Source organism: Ailuropoda melanoleuca, chromosome 5, assembly GCF_002007445.2.
Source record: "Ailuropoda melanoleuca isolate Jingjing chromosome 5, ASM200744v2, whole genome shotgun sequence".
NCBI classification, from domain to species: domain Eukaryota; kingdom Metazoa; phylum Chordata; class Mammalia; order Carnivora; family Ursidae; genus Ailuropoda; species Ailuropoda melanoleuca.
This window is the reverse complement of record NC_048222.1, coordinates 35,798,774-35,818,334: the sequence shown is the minus strand read 5'-3', so window position 1 is coordinate 35,818,334 and position 19,561 is coordinate 35,798,774. Positions and strand designations below refer to the sequence as shown.

Below are 19,561 nucleotides of genomic sequence, written 5' to 3'. Positions count from 1 at the left end.
AAGGCAAACTGGACTGTTGCTTTCATTCTTGCCTGTGGTCTAACTTCATAGCTGCAAAAATAGGCCACAGTCCCACTGATCCTAGAAGATGCGAGGTTTCTTTTTGAAATTTGACAATAAAAATAATGATTTCTTCCAGCACTGTGGAACTGAGAACTCACACTGTTTGTTCTGTTACTAGGTGCAGGGACGTCCCAGCTCACAAAGCCACCGTCTCTGCCTCTGGAGCCAGAGCTCACTGCGGAAGCACATCCAGCCGAAGCAGCAGCACAAATAAGAGAAAAACAGGAGTAGGATGAGCCCAGAGCGGGGGTTTCTCTGGTGAGGATGTAGCAGATTAGGAAAGGTCATGTGACACGGGCAGCAAAGGGGCCAGCGTGTTCCTTGGGAACCAAGGGACACAGGACGTGTTACGATCGCAAGGAGCTGCGGCCGACGCGGCCTCCCGCTAGCCCGTCAGCCGGACAGGAGAGAGCCCCGACAGGCCCTTTAGGCCTAAGCGCGAGGCTCGTGGCTCTGGGTTTGTAGCTCCAGGAACCAGTCGGGCACATGATGCTGTTTGCTTCTGAAATGACCTTCACCTCCTGGATGACTGACCCCTTCCTCTGTGGAAGGAAAGTCTGCACAACCTCTGCCCCGGAGCCCTGCTACGATAAAGCCTTGGCTTAGCGGAGGCGACCTGCGGGCTGTGGGGCTCGTCAGCCCCGAAGGCAAACACAAATCTTGGATTAGTAATCCGGCTCTAACAGTCTACATTTAAGGGGGAAATGATGAGAAAAACCTCTCTAAATTGAGGCCCAGCCTGTTGGATATTCCGGCTGCATCTGTCCAANGGTTTCCAGCAGCCTCTGGGCTCTAATCAAGCCCTGGGACAGGCGATGTCTTCCGCAGCCGCACACAGGAAGCTCCCCTCAGGTAGGGGGCTACACACAGCTCCACGGAGTCCTCGGTTCACACCGCACGCGCCCCAGAGAGGTGACAGCTTGAAGTGAGGCTTACACTTTTCCCACTCAGAACACATCGAAGTAGTGTTTCCTGGAAGGGGAAACAAGCCATGTGCTGGCCAAAGCGGCGCTTGCTTTCTTAAGGCAAGTTGTGCAGGAGGGAACAGCTACTGGCAGGCTTAGGTGAGTGGTTAAAACTCTGGGGCTTTACCCTGTTCAAGTTTAGCAATCCACGACAGTACCTTCTGTTACGATAAAGCAGGGAAAGTTAAAGCAAGGCTGCCTAAGTCAGCATGGGGTGGGTGATCGAGGGTCTTTCTCAGTGAGTCACTTAAGGCAAACTGGACTGTTGCTTTCATTCTTGCCTGTGGTCTAACTTCATAGCTGCAAAAATAGGCCACAGTCCCACTGATCCTAGAAGATGCGAGGTTTCTTTTTGAAATTTGACAATAAAAATAATGATTTCTTCCAGCACTGTGGAACTGAGAACTCACACTGTTTGTTCTGTTACTAGGTGCAGGGACGTCCCAGCTCACAAAGCCACCGTCTCTGCCTCTGGAGCCAGAGCCCACTGCGGAAGCACATCCAGCCGAAGCAGCAGCACAAATAAGAGAAAAACAGGAGTAGGATGAGCCCAGAGCGGGGGTTTCTCTGGTGAGGATGTAGCAGATTAGGAAAGGTCATGTGACACGGGCAGCAAAGGGGCCAGCGTGTTCCTTGGGAACCAAGGGACACAGGACGTGTTACGATCGCAAGGAGCTGCGGCCGACGCGGCCTCCCGCTAGCCCGTCAGCCGGACAGGAGAGAGCCCCGACAGGCCCTTTAGGCCTAAGCGCGAGGCTCGTGGCTCTGGGTTTGTAGCTCCAGGAACCAGTCGGGCACATGATGCTGTTTGCTTCTGAAATGACCTTCACCTCCTGGATGACTGACCCCTTCCTCTGTGGAAGGAAAGTCTGCACAACCTCTGCCCCGGAGCCCTGCTACGATAAAGCCTTGGCTTAGCGGAGGCGACCTGCGGGCTGTGGGGCTCGTCAGCCCCGAAGGCAAACACAAATCTTGGATTAGTAATCCGGCTCTAACAGTCTACATTTAAGGGGGAAATGATGAGAAAAACCTCTCTAAATTGAGGCCCAGCCTGTTGGATATTCCGGCTGCATCTGTCCAGGGGAATCCGGAACAAGTCCTTTATCTTGTTTCTGAGACGTGAGAGCGTACGTGGAGCCAGATCATGTCAGTATGATGAGAGGCGGGGGGGCAGGGCTGGGCTGGCATCAGCACCAAGCATGAAAAGGAAAAAAGCAGAGCTGTTTAATTTTTATGTAAAACAATCAGTGATGCCCGTGGCCAGATGCTCGCAGTACATCACCCGTATGTCCTTTTTAGAATGAAGAGTATGTATCATCATCCCTTTGGGGAAGGTTTTACTTAGGTGTAAAAAGAAGAGATCACAATAAAACCTTTTTAAAAGAACCTGTGTCGCAGTCTTCTCTTACCTACTTCCCAAAACGAGCCTGGAACTAGAGAAGGCACCTCAAGGCCAGGTTCGGGCTTAGGGTCAGCAGAGCGTCCGCGTGGGGGCCAGTCCCCACTTTGCCCGTCACGCACCCTATAATCACCAGAACTTGAAGGTGAGGACAGCAGACCTATTGCCAAACCAAACTAAGGAGGTTTTTGTATCATGACTGGGTCTGTTTTGACATTGAGGCAGCAGCTAAGTGACAGAAAACTGTGGTTCTCGTGTCTCAGAGACACATGGTAGCATAGCGGCAGCAGCTCCCTTGTCCCGCGGCAGGTGTGGCTGACCCGGGGTCTACACCCTGAGCGGCTGAGAAAGCTCTCTCTTGGTGTGGAGTCTGGCGTGCCTGTGACACAGAAACAGTACGGGTATAAACTCAGAGGAGCAGAGGGGCTCAGGTCAACAGGAGCTGGGGGCTGAGGTAGCAGCCGAGAACAGACTGTCGCGTGGGCACGTGCCGCTGGGGAGACGTACACGAACCAGAGAAGAGGACCATCGGGGGGATGCGGGGGGAGGGTTGTGGCGTCTAGCTTTAGGTTTGGCTTTGAGACATTCAGATGGTGATAGCAGACACCTGAACAGCCAGATTTCAGGTGTGAAATCTGGCTTGAAGGTAAAAATGCAGGAGTAACTTGATTTGGGTGATCGCTGAAGCGATTTGAAAGGAGATTTGAAAGATCACAGATTTGAAAGGAGTCCCCAGAGGAAAGCTAGGAACAAGACGACGGGGGGACCGAAAACAGGAAACCAGTATTTAAAGAGAGAAGCAGAAGAGCCCATGGAGGAGACGGAAGCAAGGGACAGTGATAGAAGAGACAGACCCTGGACAGGGGTGTTCGGGGAGGCCAGGGAAGGACAGGTTCAGGAAGGGCTCGGTCTCCCTGAGCCCTCCCAACAGAGCGACACTATTACCCCCTCTCTGTAAGGGAGGAAGTGGGGGTTGGGAGAGGTAAAATGAGTTTTCCAAGGAAAATGGCAGATCAGGATTTGAACCCAGGTCTGGATGCAGAGCTCCTGCTCTTAACTGTTATCCATGTATTCATAACATACCTTTTTCTTAATTTTTTTGACATCTCTAAGCTACGTGATTCATCGGAGTTTTTTCAAATTGTTACAGATCTCCAAAAAATTTTCCAGTGCGTTTACTGAAAAAAATCCACATATAAGCGGGCCTGCGCAGTTCAAGCCCACGTTGTTCGGGGCTCAGCTGTACTAGGTCACACCTGCCCAGTCTTTGGGGCATGTGGATTTGCAGCTTCCCATTCACTCTGGTGAGAAAGGAGCTATTCTAATTTTTTTTTTAAGATTTTATATAAATAAAATTTGACAGAGACAGCCAGCGAGAGAGGGAACACAAGCTGGGGGAGTGGGAGAGGAAGAAGCAGGCTCCCAGCGGAGGAACCTGATGTGGGGCTCGATCCCAGAACACCAGGATCATGCCCTGAGCCGAAGGCAGACGCTTAACGACTGCACTACCCAGGCGCCCCCTATTCTAATTTCTAATATGGGAGTTGCTCATGTCATCACAGTGTTTCACAGTATTAGGAAAATGAGGCAAAGTACATGATCACAGACACAGACGTGGTTTTAGATGGCTTGAACTGAGGCAAGAAATTGCAAGTATAACCTAGTATATGGGAAAAGTGCCCTTTTTACGGAGTAATATTAGTACAAAACTGTATTCCAAAGACAGTAAAGCTTTGGAATGTATGATTATAATCATTTTGTTTTTGAGAAGGAGCAGGGAGGGGCAAAGGGGGAGAGAATCTTAGCAGGTTCCACACCCAGCATGGAACCTGATGGGGCTCGACCTCAATGCTGAGATATGACCTGAGCCCAAATCAAGATCAGATGCTTAACCAATTGAGCCACCCAGGTGCCCCATGATCATTTTGTTTTTAAGGAGGAATCATTATTGTCTGATAATGGCAGAATAGCTCATGTTGGACCAATCCTCCAAAGATAACATAAGTAAGGAGCTAAATATAAAACACTATGTAGGTTTAATTTTTTTAAAATGCTATGACTGTTCCAAGAAAAAAATTGTGAGGTTTACATGTATAACTGTAACTAAGGGAGGGGGTACATTGAACTTGAGGATTGAAAGGTTTAATTTTTTTTTAAAGATTTATTTACTTGACAGAGGGGGCTTGGGGCAGAATCTTCAAGCAGACTCCCCACTGAGTGCAGAGCCCGACACAGGACTCGATCCCACAACCCATGAGATCATGACTTGAGCTGAAACCAATAGTGGGGGCACTCAACCGAATGAACCACCCAGGCGCCCCTACGATTTTTTTTTTTAAAGTCATCTCTACACCCAACACGGGGCTCAAACTCCCGACCCTGAGATCAAGAGTTGCACACTCTTCCGACCGAGCCAGCCAGGTGCCTCTGGAAATCAAAATTCAAAAAAATATTCAGTCAGTACCCTCCTCCCCTAAAGGGCAGGACGGAAAGAACCAAGGAACCAAAAAGAAAAAGATGGGACAAAGACAAAATAAATAGCAAAATGTTAAATGTGAGTCCAATCATGTTCATAACTACATTAAAACGTAATTAGACTTAAAAAAGTAACTGGACTGTACTCTCCAATTAAAAAGTAGAGAAAGGATAAACAAATCTGCCATGGAAAGCAAAAGGATGGAAAAAACTATACCATTCAAGCTACAGGCCTGAGTCTGGAGAGCTCTATTAATGTCAGATAAAGTAGACTTCAAAACAAGGAGCCTTGCTGGAAATAGAGGGACATTTCATAATAATAAAAAGTTCAATTCAGTAGAAGACACATAACAAATATGTATGCACCTAACAGCATGACTTCTAAATACATGAAGTAAAAATTGATGGAATTAAATCCACAATCTTGGTTGGATGTTAGCACTCCCTCTTTCAGCAATTGTTAGAATTGGACAGTGAGTGTAACAGCACATACAAACCACCTCGACTTAACTGGCATTAACAGAACACTACGAGCTACAACTGCAGACTGTGCTGCAAGTGCTCCTAGGACATTCAGCAGGACAGACCATGTACTGGGCCATACAATAGGTCTCAGAGTGAAAAGACTGAAATTTACACAATATGATCTCTGACCACAGTGAAATTCTATTAGAAATTAGTAACAGTTGTGTGTCTTCATTGAAGAAGTGTCTGTTCATGTCTTCTGCCCATTTATTGACTGGATTATTTATTTTTTGGATGTTGAGTTTGAGAAGTTCTTTACAGATCTTGAATACCAGCCCTTGATCCATAATGTCATTTGCAAATATATTCTCCCAAAACAAATAATCAAGTCAAGAAATGGGCAGAAGACATGAACAGACACTTCTCCAAAGAAGACATAAAAATGGCTAACAGACACATGAAAAAACGTTCAACATCACTAGCCATCAGGGAAATACAAATCAAAACCACAATAAGATACCACCTTACACCAGTCAGAATGGTAAAAATTAACAAAACAGGAAATAACAAATGTTGGCGAGGATGTGGAGAAAGGGGAACCCTCTTACACTGTTGGTGGGAATGCAAGCTGGTACAGCCACTCTGGAAAACAGTATGGAGGTTCCTCAAGATGTTAAGAATAGAGCTACCCTACGACCCAGCAATTGCACTACTAGGTATTTACCCCAAAGATACAGACGTAGTGAAAAGAAGGGGCACATGCACCCCAATGTTCATAGCAGCATTGTCCACAATAGCCAAATTATGGAAGGAGCCGAGATGCCCTTCAACAGATGAATGGATAAAGAAGAGGTGGTTCATATATACAATGGACTATTACTCAGCCATCAGAAAGGACAAATACCCACCACGTGCATCGACATGGATGGGACTGGAGGAGAGCATGCTAAGTGAAATAAGTCAAGCAGAGAAAGACAGTTATCATATGGTTTCACTCATATGTGGAACATAAGGAATAGCGTGGAGGACCACAGGGGAAGGGAGGGAAAACTGGGAAGAAATCACAGAGGGAGACAAACCGTGAGAGACTCTGGACTCTGGGAACCAAACTGAGGGTTAAAGAAGGGAGGGGGTGGGGGGGATGGGGTAACCGGGTGATGGGTATTAAGGAGCGCACATGTGGTGATGAGCACTGGGTGTTATACGCAACTAATGAATCGTTGAATACTACATCAAAAACTAATGATGTATTATATGTTGGCTAATTGAACATAATAAAAAAAATTAATAACAAGATATGTAGAAAACCCCTAAGTATTTGGAAACTAAACACACACTTGTAGTAACTCATAAGTCAAGAAAGAGATCAAAAGAGAAAATATTTTGAATAATGAAAACAAATCACAATTTGTAGGACTCAGCTAAAAGCAGTGCTTATAGGAAACTTCTAGCTGTAAATGCTTCTATTAGAACAGAAGAAAGGCAGAAAACCAGTGATAGAGGTTTCTACCTTAAGCTAGAAAAAGAAGAACAAAATAAACCCTAAATAACTACAGAGCAGACAAATATTAAAGATCTAAAAAGCCAGAAGTTCTATTAAAAAAAAAAAAAAGACAAATCCCCAGCTAAACTGATGAAGGAAAAAGGAGGAGACAAATCAGGACATGAAGATATCAGGAATGAAGAAGGGGCTAGCATTACAGATCCTACGGAAGTGAGAAAGATCAAGGAACATTATGAACCATTTATAACAATAAGATGGACAACTTGGACGCAACAGACATCTTTGAGAAAGAACATACTGAACTTGAAATGAAATATAAAGCCTTAATATTAAAAGTCTATCAAAGAAATTGAATTTGTAAATCAAAACCTACCTGAAGCAAACTCCTGGCCCAGATGATTTAGCTGGCAAATTTTATTAAATCCAACTTTACAAAAATTTTTAGAAAATAGGAACAAAAGCTTCCCAACTTGTTTTTATGAGGCCAGCATAACCCCGATATCAAAACTGGACAAAGACATTACAGAATAAGGAAACGATGCCCATTATTCTGCATGAACATGGGTACAACAGTCCTTAACAATGTATTAGCAAATTAATATTAGCACATAAAATCTGGCAGTATATAAAAGGTTACTATATATATCATGACCGAGTTGGGGTTATCCCAGGATAATTTTAAATTTAACTCTCGGTGTACTATTTGAAAATCAAAGTACTTTCATGTGTTAACAAAATAAATGAGAAAAGTCCCATGATTTCAGTAGCATACAGAAAAAGCAATTTTTAAAAAGCCATCATAAAAAAACCCTGGCAAATCAGGAATAAGAGGTAACGGCAACCTGACAAAAGGTGCAGTGAATACCACATTTAGTACTAAAACACTCAACACCCTGCTTCTAAGATCAGGACCACTTCTATCCCTTTTGTTCAACATTATAGCAGAGGTTCTAGTCAGTGCTACAAAGGCAGGAAATAAAGAGGTGTAGCAGAGAGAAAACGTCACAAAGGACACGGTCGCTGACGTAGAAAAACCCGAGGAATCCTAAAGTAAAGGAAGGTACCACAAGGGATAACTGGATCTGGCAAGGTCAGTGTACGAAAAATCAATGACACTGTTATATGCCAGCAAGGAAGCGTTTGAACATGAAATTCCAAAAATCCATTTACAAAACTGTCAAGCACTACTGACGTGAGGTACCTAGGAATGAACTTACACGTTAGCACCTGTACCCTGAAAATTACAGAGCATCGCCGTGAAAAAGACCGGGAGAGAGAGCTAGGCCGCGTTCACATGCTGGAAAACTAACTCTCGCTGAGGTAGAAATTCTTTCCAAATAGGTCTACGGATTCCTATCACAAGCCCAATGAGTTTTGGGGTAGAAAGTGACAAGGGTTCTAAAATGTGAGGAAGATACAAAGGACTTGGCACATCCAAGGTGATCTTGAACCAAGTCGAAGGACTTACATGCACCACCTCACTGCGAAGCTTGGCCAGAATAGCAATTACGTGGTACTGGCATCGGGACAGCCAAACAGATCAATAAACAGACCTACACTTACACAGTCATTTTTGATAAAGGCATGAAAGCAATGCAGCGGGAGAAGGAAAGTCTGTGTCAGAACCACTGGGTAGCTGTGTAGAAAAAAGGGAGTCTGATCCCAACGTAACACCAGCCACAAAAAGCCACTGAAAATGGAGTATAGACCGAAGTGTAAAACCTAAAATTGTAAAGTTCCTAGAAGAAAATAATGAGACTACAGGCACGACAGGAACAGTTCAGGGCTTCAAAACAGTAACCAGGAAGAAAATGAGTATCTGTCTACAGGCTGCAATATATAAAGAACTCCTACAAATCAATAATAAAACTAACCACCCAAACAACAGTATATACAAAAGCACCCAACTGAAAAAAAAAAAAAAGTAGGCAGATTTGGACACTTCACAGATACATGAATGGCTGATAAACATGTAAAAAAAAAATGCTCACTACTCATCATTGGGGAGATGCAAAATTAGACTACGGTGAAATACCACCACGTACCCTTCGGAATGGCTACAATTAAATATGGACACCCCCTGAATCTTGGTGCCAATGGAGAAGCCACCAGAACTGTCACACAGCATTGCTGGGAGTAAAATGGTTCAGGCACTTTGGAGTGACGGGAACATTCTGTATCTGGCTAGGCATTTGGGTTAGACAGGCATATGCATTTGTCAAAACTACCAAGTGGTACACTTGACATCTGTGTAGGTCCACGGTAGGAAAATTTTTGCCTACAAGACCCCAGAGTGAAATGTTAAGTTATCATTGTGGTAGCTTTTCAAGGTTTTAAAAGAGTCCTAAAGAGACCCAGAAAATTGCCTGTTTAGTTCAGTACTGGTAACTGACAATTACTAAGCTTTTAAATACGTGCCATGTACTGCGCTAAATATTTTGCACAGCAGTCTCCTTGATCATCAAGAACCCTAAGGGGAGGGACCACCCCGCACCCCGTTTTACGGATGAACGAAGTGAGGCTCCGTACAGGTAGTATGGCCCTGTCACACAATACCTGCCATCTCAACACCCTGCACAGAATGAGCCCCCCCCACCAACTAGCCAGAATAATGCAAACTCAGTCTGCATGATGGAGAGGACGATTTTTGGCCAAATTCTCGTCTCCACAGTGTTCGGTGTGCCGGCGCTTTGCCCTGGGCGTTAAACCATTTCAAGCGAATGTAAGAGTGAGTGCAGGAACATTTGTAGGGAGGCTTATTTCTCACCAGGCCTTTTCTAGTCCCGCGGATTTTCTCACGGGGAAACGTTTGTAAAATACAGTTCTGAGCTCGGGGGAGAGGCCTGCGGCCACGTGTGCGCTTTCTCCGGTCGGCTCACTTCCACGAAGCCTGTCCCAGGTGCTAGAGTCCCTGCTTCCTGGCAAAGCTTAGCTGCCTTCTCAAAAGTGGGACGTTTGGAGGGGCCGTGCACATTCCTAACTCCGTGCAGCTTCACAAGGAGGAATTCTTGCCCTAAGAGCCTGATGCGTGTTGATACTTTTGTGTTAACCACCGAACTGATTTGGTGACTATAGATACTTCAGGACCCATCTTTTGAAAAATGCTGCTCTACGGTACGTGCTGATTATACTTTATTGACATCACCACGCGGACTGGAGAAAGTGTACGTACTAACGGAGGGCAGAGCAGACGGCGCCGGGATAAAGAAAACGTCCTGCGGAAAACACCCCAGTACTCTCAAAGTCTTGGGTTTACAACGGGAGTTGAGGAGTTACTCTAATTCTTCTTGGGAACACAGAACTAGGCCTTTCTGATACAAACAGGCTAGAAGCTTGGTGCTTAATTATTTTAATGGAGCTTGGACGCAGAGACTGATGAGGCAGCAGCCAGAAATTTCCTTAATAAGCTACTTGCTCTGAGTTTCAAGCTCTAGGCTTAAATTCTCTTTGAAGGAGTGATCAAACCTGTCCTTCTTACCCGTAGCGGGGAGGGGGAGGTCATAAATGCAGAACCTGAGGTTGCTCTGAGGTTCCAGAAGGGGCTCTGAGCCAGGTAGGAACTGCTTCCCCCCGACCTAGGCGGGCCTGCCGGCAGCTGCCACGTTTACACTGCTCTCCAAACAACTGAGAAGGCTCACCGCACTCTCTCAGACTGCTGTTTGGGTGGCTTGGCGACTTGATACTACTGTCTTCTGTCGCCTTAAACCACCAGATGACAGTCCCATAGCCCGGGCTCGGTGCGAGGGACCCAGCGGTGCAGAAGATAAACCCCTCAAGAGCAGAGTCAACGCCGAACTCACATCCTAGTCAAGATCAGAATGAATTACACTTCGTGTGGTTCCACGGTGGTGCTGGGAGACATGAAATCAATCACACGTAGACTTCGGGTTCCTGAAATGTAAATTGTTTTAATATATTTAAAAGCACACAGAAGTCTCCTTGACTTATAAAAAAATAAATACATAACATGACAGATTTATTCATGATCCTGGGGCTCTGATGAGGTAAAACTTTTTAATGGATGTGGTGTATCAGTGTAGACAAACACGATCTGTTACACACGCAGAAGCATATTCCAGTTGTAAAGCAAACTCCTTCAAGGATCAGAATGAACAAGATCCGTCTCGCAAGGTGGAAAGCGTACGCAGAGCTGGCACACGAGGCTGGGCCCCGGCTTGGTGGGCTCTGACCAGCCAGCCTGCGACCCCGGGGCACCAGGGCAGACGGCGGAGCCCGGCAGCCCCCGAGGCCGCCCCGCAGGCCAACCAGGCTTCTGAACGCACACAGAGCCAAGGCCTCCCCCAAAGGCTGCGCGAGGCTGTGACCGCAACGCACAGGAGCGATCGTTTTGTCCTGACTTGTGGCTGTCTTAAGTTTGAGAGCAGAAGACTCAGAAGGTGTGCTCATAATTATCTTCACTGTAACACTGAGTGGAAATCGTGATCCTGCCCAGGAGCGCGGGGCTAAGAGAGAACATGAGACGCTGGCGCTGGGCTTCACTGGAGACGGGAGCACGGCCGAGCGAGCATGCGCTCCTGCACCGGGCAACGGGTAAGTGCTTTCTCCGGCGGACGTGCTCTCCAGAGCCAGTCTGGCCTACAATACTGGACAACGCTGCATAAATGGGGACATGGGAATCAAGTTTTACCCCTGTAACACACAACATAAAAGAAAAATCCAGTCTCGTTAGTAGATAGCTAAATTCTGATTAAAACCTGAAATGTTTTTGCGTCATCGTCAACAGGCTGGAATGTATCTGATAGAGCTGAGTCTGCTGTTTCTTTGGCTATCTATCTTTCAGTTAGATCTAGAAACTGTTTTGATACCCCTCCATCTTTTTTTCCTATAGTTCTTAAATTGGGTAGCTCTCCTTCAGAAAAATTACCCACAGCCACCTTCCTAAGAGTGAGGACGGACTTCTGAATAGAAGAGGCCTTCGGCGGAAATGGCATCTCCAAGGCCCACTGTTCGAATGGGATCTTTACACACCAGTACTGGTGTGAAGTGGAAGGATATCCCCTCCCTGTGCCACTCCGCCACTGGCTCGTTGGGGTTTATTACGATCCTCGAGCCCGCCTCTGAATGGGAAGTCACGAACTCGCGGGGTGCCCGCAGGGACACTCGGCTGGCGTCTATGGTTTCTGTTGCGCAGGCCTGCGTCCCGGCCACGCGGGCTCCCGCGGCCACGGCCGCCAGCTGGTTGGCCCAGTGTCCGTCGACAGTTGCCAGGATGTGGTAGACCAGCGTGTGGAAATGGATCCTGGTGAGGTCCGAGGCTCTGCTTTTACTCCACCCATGTTCCTTCAAGATCCAAAAGAGGATGTCACTGACCATGCCCACGTCGGGGACGCCATTCCAGGAAGAGAGAGAGGAGTGGGGTCCCGATGCCGCCTGGCTGAGGAACAGCAGCTCCTGCTCGTTCAGCCCCAGGGACGTCACCGCAGGAAAGACCTGCTAACAGAAACACAAAGGACGTCTCTTTCTGATGGACACCCAGCTCCTAAGAGGCCCGAGGACACGGCCCGTGACTACGGTCAGGGAAGGCAGTACGGTGTCTTTCTTCCTTCCCCCGAGATTCCCCACCCCGGAAGCACGTGCCGGGGAAGTGACAGTCACAGGTCACTGCTTCCGCCATGACACCTCTAACCGCACCTTCATTATCACTTGGGATAATCCCAGAAAGTGGCAGTGACACTGCTGTGGCCTCGGTCTTCTGTTTTATTCACTCAAAGGGCAGAGGGGCACCTGCTTCCTATTTCTGTCCATGTGCGCACCTGAGACTTTGCACGCCTTCTGGTGGGACAGGGCTCTCGGTCCCCGGACGCCAGTAGGCGCCGTGCCGGGGAAGCAAAGGCCCTGGCAACATGCAGGGCCACGTGGTCCCGTGGACACAATACCAAGAAATGGGGAGGAAGTTTCCTGTTAGAGCTAAGCTCTGTAAGCAGGTGTGGGTTCGGGAAGGCCGTATTTAGTCACACGGTGTGCAAAGGGCATTGGACGGGAGCCGCTGAGCCGTCCCAGTCTTGAGGGGAGCCACTCTGTCGACCTCACTCTCTCTGACTTGGCTCTTCTCTCCTCGGAGCCAGAGAACCGCACACAGGGAATGTGTGAGGGAGAGGCACCCCCGGAGGGAGGGAGTGTGGAACGGGTGTGTGCGCGCGCGCGTGTGTTTATTATTTGAAACCAGCGGCCCGCACCTTTGCTCATGGGACAGCACGTCTGCTTATGGCACGAGCTGTAAGGCCCGAAGCGGGCGGCCTTGTTTCATACTGTTCTTACCGTAACCCGCTCAGAGCGGGAGGAATTGCCTCCATTTACCAGATAAGGAGACTGAGGCTCAGAAAAGTTAAACAGATACACAGAAAATAAAACAAACATGGCTTTTTTAAAAAATGGAAAGCTAACCTTAGAAGAGAAATGCAAATTAAAACCTCTGTTGAGAAACACCAAGTGCGAACCCCGCCGTAAACCGTGGACTATGGGTGGTGACTGCCTGTGTGAGTGCGGGGCCAGGCGCTCACGGCGGCGACACTGCAGTCGGCGGGACGCCAGCAGTGGGGAAGGCAATGGCTGTGTGTGGCAGGTACCTGGGAACTCGCCACATGCTACTCACTTTTGCTACAAACTTGAAACTGCCCTAAAAAGTAAAGTCTATTCAAACAACCCACAATTATTCTCAACTATTTTTCACCCATCAGATTGGTCAAAGAATGCGCATCTCTAATCCCATTCTGGTGGCAGTTACGAGGAAATGAGCACTTGTGAAGAGCTCTTGTGCAGGTGAACGGGCCCAGCTCTCGCGAGGGCATCTTGGCAGCATTCAACTTACAAAGGCCTTTCCTGCTCCACCTGGCACCGAACTCATCAGACTCACATACCGGCTCGAAGGGAAAGGAAAGTCACGTAAAAAGTTCTCCGTTGCACCTCCGTCTGGGATAGCAAAGGCCAGAAACCAAGAGCCCAACAAGACGGTGCAGGGGTCTTAACCCGGGAACCCGTGCAGGGTGAATAACCTGGAGGCCCCGCATGTTCCCTTTCATCGCCTGGCTGTGAAAAGACAGCATGCTCCCAGTGATGACAGAGAAAAGGCCTCCAAAATCCAATCAGTGAGAAAAAGTGCCGTGTAGAACAGTCCATATTCAGTACACTATGCTATCTCTGGGGGTAAAAGGGACCAAACACTAAGGATATATTCCCACGTCTGCTTCTATTTGTACAGTGACTCTGGAGGCGTAAGGATGAAACCAAGAAGATTCCTAACGGCGCGTATAGGTGGTGGGAGGGAGACATCACTGTGTATCTTAGTATTACTGCGGTTTGAACCATATGAATATATTACCCATTAAAAAGGTTAAACAGTAATACAATAAAAGGTTACATAACTTGCTTAAGTTCATAAAGCTAGAAAGTGGCAAAGCTGGCATTCCAACCCTGGCTTCCACAGCCTGTGCTGTGCTGTGGAGCATGGGTCTGCTCACTGCTGCCATCCAGGGGCAGGAGTCCAATACCTGGCTGCCCGGTGGTGAGGGAGTGAAGCTCCCCCAAAGTTCCTCTCCTCTGAGCTTCTGGAAGTTCAACTGAAAGCAGCTAAACTGGGCCTTCTGTTTTCTCCTTTGGGTGCGACCACAGAAACCATTCATGTCCAACTTCTCCATGTCCAAATACGGGACGCTGCCGTATTTCTAACCCAGGAGGAGATCCTGTTCCAGAACGGCCCTGGCTCCTTATCTGGATCTCCGTGGACCCAGGTCTGAGTGACAGATCACCCACACCTCAGTGAGCCGGCCCCTGAGCCCCAAGAGCTGGCCCCACTGGACAAGGGCGCTTCTCTGCGAGGCCCCCCAGGCTGAGGGCCCCAGAAGGCCGCACATGCCGCCCCCGTGGTTACCTGATGCACAATGCTCCGCATGAGCTCCTTGTTGGTCATGCTGGCCAGCTCGAGGTGAACTGGGGTACCAGCGGGGATGTCCGAAATGGAGGTCACGACCTGCCAGGAGAAAAGCGCAGCGGTGCCATTAGAAACAGAGCTCACACGAGAGGGAAGAACGGGTCAAGGCCAAGAGGCGGTGCCTCCGGTCACTGCCTTTTTTGCATCATGATGAAAGCTCTAAGCCCCGGGGTCACCACAGCCTCCAGACGAGGGACGCTCTTGCGGACATGGAAGCACCGGGGTCACACACCCTGGGCACCAAGAAGCACCCCCTGTGCGCTCGGGGGGCAGCCTATTCCTGGGGGCCTACCCCGAGGAACTGCAGCAGAGCGGATGTGAAGAGACACGACACACGACACAGAGCACGCAGACCACACACACGGCGGCCGGAGCCACACTCAGCATAGCGCAGGGCGCAGAGGCTCAGGCAAGAGGAAGTTCCGCCCTGTCCTGCTCACGCTGCCGCCCGCGCCCTAGGGAGTACCGGGACCGAGGACCAGGCAGCTCGAGCTGCAGACGCTGAGAGCGGCGGGAACCTGAGGACAACCGCTAGCCGAGGTCTGTGAGAGTCTGTGACGGTGCTAATTACCTCCAAGAGCCTCTTCCTCTGGAGCTCCTTGCTCTGTCCCTCCATCATGTGCAATCCCGAGAGGACCACCAGGTCTGGCTGAAACTCCTCCAGGCTAGACACAAACACTTCCAGCATATTCATGGCCCCGTTGGAGAGGTCGTGGGAGAAGATGAATCGGTTGGCATGGGGAGCTTTTAACTGGCCCCACTCCTCCCCTAGAAAAGCCCAGTCAACACAATGGGAAGAAAAGGAAGAGGCTTTAAGTCTCCTAGCTGTGGAGGCTGGAGGGGGCCTCACTGGAGCCCCGGCTCTGGGCAGGCTGGCTTCCGGCCGAGGGGAGCCCGGCTACGATGGCCTAGCCAAGCATGGTGCTGTATCCAGGTGGACGGTGGTCAGTAAAGAGACAAATCAACCAGACCCCAACCCAACAAAACAACAAACACAGCATGGGCGCTCTATGCCTTTGTCAAGGGGCTGCCAATGAGTCCCAGGAGAGCTCTACTGCTGGCCGAGCTCTCACATACAGGATGCCTGTGTTCCTTCCCGGTTACAGAGCACAACCTCCAAATACCAGCATCCCGTGCACACCGTGCACGTCCCTGCATATGGGACACGCTACCTTTCTCGAAGCACTTCCCACCTCACAGCCGGGCCCCGAGCACCTTGCATGCAGCTGGGACCCACGGAGGCTGGAATTCCACGAGTTAAGCTGACTGCAGCCCCTCCTCCGCGCTGCCCGCTCGTGCTTTCCCGGCATTTGATCCAGAAGCTAACAGCGTCTGGCTGCTCTAGCCTCCTCTGAGCGAGCTGCTTTGGAATAATGCCTGCTCGAGACCAAGTTCAAGTGCTACTTCCTCCCTAAGTGGCTGCTGCCGAGGTGCATTTTCCCCGCTTCGAGCATCCACAGGTTTCCCTTCACAGGGTCTGGGGGATATCATTTTGCTCTGAGCTATGTCTTCTACGGTTCTCAACAAGGATTCGAGCTTACGCCATTACTTAACTTTTCACACACGTGCGCCACATCTCCCCAGAGAGAACACCAGCTCTTCGACGGGAACGTTGTCTGTCTCTGATGCTCAAAGTACCCGGCACAGGCCCGCAGGGAGGGCCCACTCAGCATCTCCCCAACTGAGCCGGTCCGAGGGAGGCTACACCCACCCTTGGCTGGGTCTTCTGGTGGGGGGAGCAGGTGGGGATCTCCACCCACAGGACTGGCTCTCCCCACAGGCCCTGCGTCAGAATCTCCTGGGGAGCTGAGTTTTCAACGTGCAGGCGGTGAGGCCCACCGAAGGAGATCCTGATGAACATGTGCGTGGAGAACTACCCACGCAGACCCCGCAGCGGCCAAGCATTTGACAGGCATGTGCTGTGGCGGAGTCCGAAAGCAGGGCAGGCGACAGAGGCCTCCCCCGGTTCTCCTGATAAAGCCTCACCACTTTTTCTCTCCCAAGGCTTGGCAGCAAATCTTGAAACTCAGCGCAAGGGCCACCTAGGCTCTGCAACTGTTTAGATGACTCCCCCTGGCCCCCAACCAGCATGGAGGCGCTTCCGGAGACTAAGGGGCAAGGATTTAGGATCCGGGTTTAATACGGCTTTCCCTCCAAGTAAAGAATTCATGTCATTTACAAAATTAGAGTTCATACACTGAAAGCTAGTTTTTCACTGGTTTCTATCATAGTTACTGGACATTCCTTCAGAAAGCTTTTCCCCAAGGCAAACAAACCACAGCAGAGGGTTTCCTCATACTGCAGGCTGACTTGCCAACTGCCGCCAGCGAACTGTCCTTCCTACAACAGGCCTCTCTGAACAGAAGCCTTGCCTCTCCACGGGGAGCGAGCATGCGTGCATGCGCCAGGCTTACTCTGGACCAAGGATCACGGCTGCCAGAGCCCACCTTTCCTCTACTGTGAGTTCACTTTACTGAATCCAGTCCTCTGAAAAACATTTTATATGTGGGTCATTTATATAAAAATCTATGAAAGCAGAAAAAGACATTTCCTATTTACTAAACCCCAACACCATGGTTATGTTGGTTACAATGTCACATTCCTTTAATTCCTGGTCCATGTCTTATCATTTGTCCAAAGAAAACACCCAATAATGGTCCACACAGCTGAGTGCAACACTCCAACCCTGTTTTATCTCCAAAGACCCAAAGCAAGGGTGGCCCCCCCTGCGAAGCCTTTCCCAACTCTGCCAACCCCAGCAGACTCGGCTGCTTTCTCCCCTGGGCCACTGTTGGTACCTCTTAAGGATGGGGCACATGATTTTGTAATCATCTGCTCAAGAGCCCATGCCCTGCAGTGAGCTGTGAGCTGAGCCAGGGCCCACGCCTTCTGTCACCAGCTGGTCCTGCCTCACACCGTCCCTGCATGCAGCATGTGAACAAATGAATGAGCAAAGAACAAGCGAATGAGAGGAAAGACTGAGGACTTTGATGGCCTGTGAGAACAAAGAATATGGGTATGACTCCAAATCCAACATCTTCCCCACTGACAAGACTCTGCACAAGGGGAGAAATCCACATCAGAGTCCTCCCGAGGGCAAGACCTGGGACTGCCCCTTCCGGCGCAAAGCTGCTGAGAAGCGCCTGACTTATGCAGGAGAGCCACACGGCATTCAAAGTAAATGAATTTCCTCAGGGAAAAAGTGAGAGAGGCAAAATAAATAGGCCTCTGCAAGGCAAAGACAAGGAGGGAAGTGGAGAGCTGCTCCCTGGCTGTTCCCACGGGACACAGGACATGGAGCGAGCGGCCTGAGAGGCGAACCGACTGGAACGCAGACAGGGAGAGCCTGGGACCTCAAAAACCCCCTGTTCTCACAGAGCTCGGAAAGTGTTTCTCCGAGCAATCCCTCCTCTCAATTTACCGTCCTGCCCTTCAGCCACTAGGTCAGCAAAACCTGTGTGTGACTCAGTGGGTCCCCAGCCCAAAGCCTGAAAGCAAGCTTCTCTGGGTAAGTCTGGCAGGGGAAAAGGAGGAAACCATCAGTGACAAATCCTCTATGGGAATTTATTCATCTAAATTTGAGAGAAGCTGGGGATGGATTTCTGTGAAGACAAGTGATCTGAGGGCTTCTGCCACCAGACTAGGTTCCCTCCAAAGGTCAGTGAAAATGTAACTTCACGTAAATTTCATAGGAGGCCCTGCTTTGTACTAACAAAAATAAGGCATAAAAAAGAAAAACTAAAGTGTGGCGTTTATAAAGCCAAGGTTGGAGACAGTCTCCTTTCAAGACAAGCTGTGCCATCTGCTTACCTCCACACGAGGCACAGCTGTCAAAACTGACAGCAAAATCTGGTTGAAGAGAGCAGTCTCTCCGCCCTGCAGTCACCAGGGAAGACGACAGAAACCAGGAACCAGGAAGGTCCCCAGGTCATGAGGTGAGCGTCAGCAGGGTGCAAGGGAGAGGAATCTGGAACTGGCAGCAGCAGCACCTCCAAGGCACATCTTTAGCTCTTACAGTCAACGGTACTGTTCATGCCTTTCACTGAAGGAGCTCACGGTACTTCTGAACCCTTACCACAATCTTCAAGCAGTAAGAACTATCATCATGAGTTTCTGAGAAACTCAAAACTTGCGTATCATTAAATGTGAACTGCCTACTCCAACGTTCTGTCCATAATGTTCAGACCAAGCCCTTCCGAACTTCCTGATTCCGATATGCACCCAAACGAGAACCAGAGACAAGCAATTCTTTTTTTCCACACAGAGAAAAACGTAACTTTCAAGAAGTGCTCTATTTCCTATCTCACACTAATTACTCTAGTAGGTGAGGTTCTCTTAATCGACTTGGAAGCAGTTCACCGAAGCCTATTAAAGTGGTGCGTTAAGGGACCAATTAGTCTGTTGAGATGCTGGAGTCTTTAACTTGAGTTAATAACGTGTTGAGTCAGAAATTCAAGAGTCTGGGGTGCCTGGGTGGCACAGCGGTTAAGCGTCTGCCTTCGGCTCAGGGCGTGATCCCGGCGTTATGGGATTGAGCCACATCAGGCTCCTCCGCTGTGAGCCTGCTTCTTCCTCTCCCACTCCCCCTGCTTGTGTTCCCTCTCTTCACTGGCTGTCTCTATCTCTGTCGAATAAATAAATAAAATCTTAAAAAAAAAAAAAAAAGAAATTCAAGAGTCTGAGTTCTGAGCAAAGAGACCACAGCAAATATGCAGAATTAAATAAACAGAGTCAAAATATGT

General features: G+C 49.0%; 2 protein-coding genes across 4 annotated transcripts in view; one reads left to right on the top strand and one right to left on the bottom strand.

Annotated features, from left to right (window-relative positions):
- BBS4 (Bardet-Biedl syndrome 4) overlaps positions 1–2,414 on the top strand; it is a 58,350-nt gene extending 55,936 nt beyond the window's left edge. The window contains exons 15-16 of the mRNA XM_034660706.1: positions 876–915; positions 1,459–2,414. Of these exons, the coding sequence (XP_034516597.1) occupies positions 876–915; positions 1,459–1,571 (153 nt within the window). The 3' untranslated portion in view covers positions 1,572–2,414. The remainder of the gene's footprint in view (positions 1–875; positions 916–1,458) is intronic.
- An 8,345-nt stretch (positions 2,415–10,759) lies between these two features.
- The window catches only part of ADPGK (ADP dependent glucokinase), a 35,368-nt gene continuing 26,566 nt past the window's right edge, over positions 10,760–19,561 (bottom strand). For 2 of the 3 annotated variants that reach the window (XM_011225580.3, XM_034660705.1), the window contains 3 exons: positions 15,391–15,587; positions 14,760–14,858; positions 10,760–12,325 (listed from right to left, as the gene is read on the bottom strand). In XM_011225580.3, coding sequence (XP_011223882.1) covers positions 11,771–12,325; positions 14,760–14,858; positions 15,391–15,587 — 851 coding nt within the window. In that variant the 3' untranslated portion in view covers positions 10,760–11,770. The remainder of the gene's footprint in view (positions 12,326–14,759; positions 14,859–15,390; positions 15,588–19,561) is intronic. The other variant, XM_002919707.4, reaches the window with a different exon arrangement.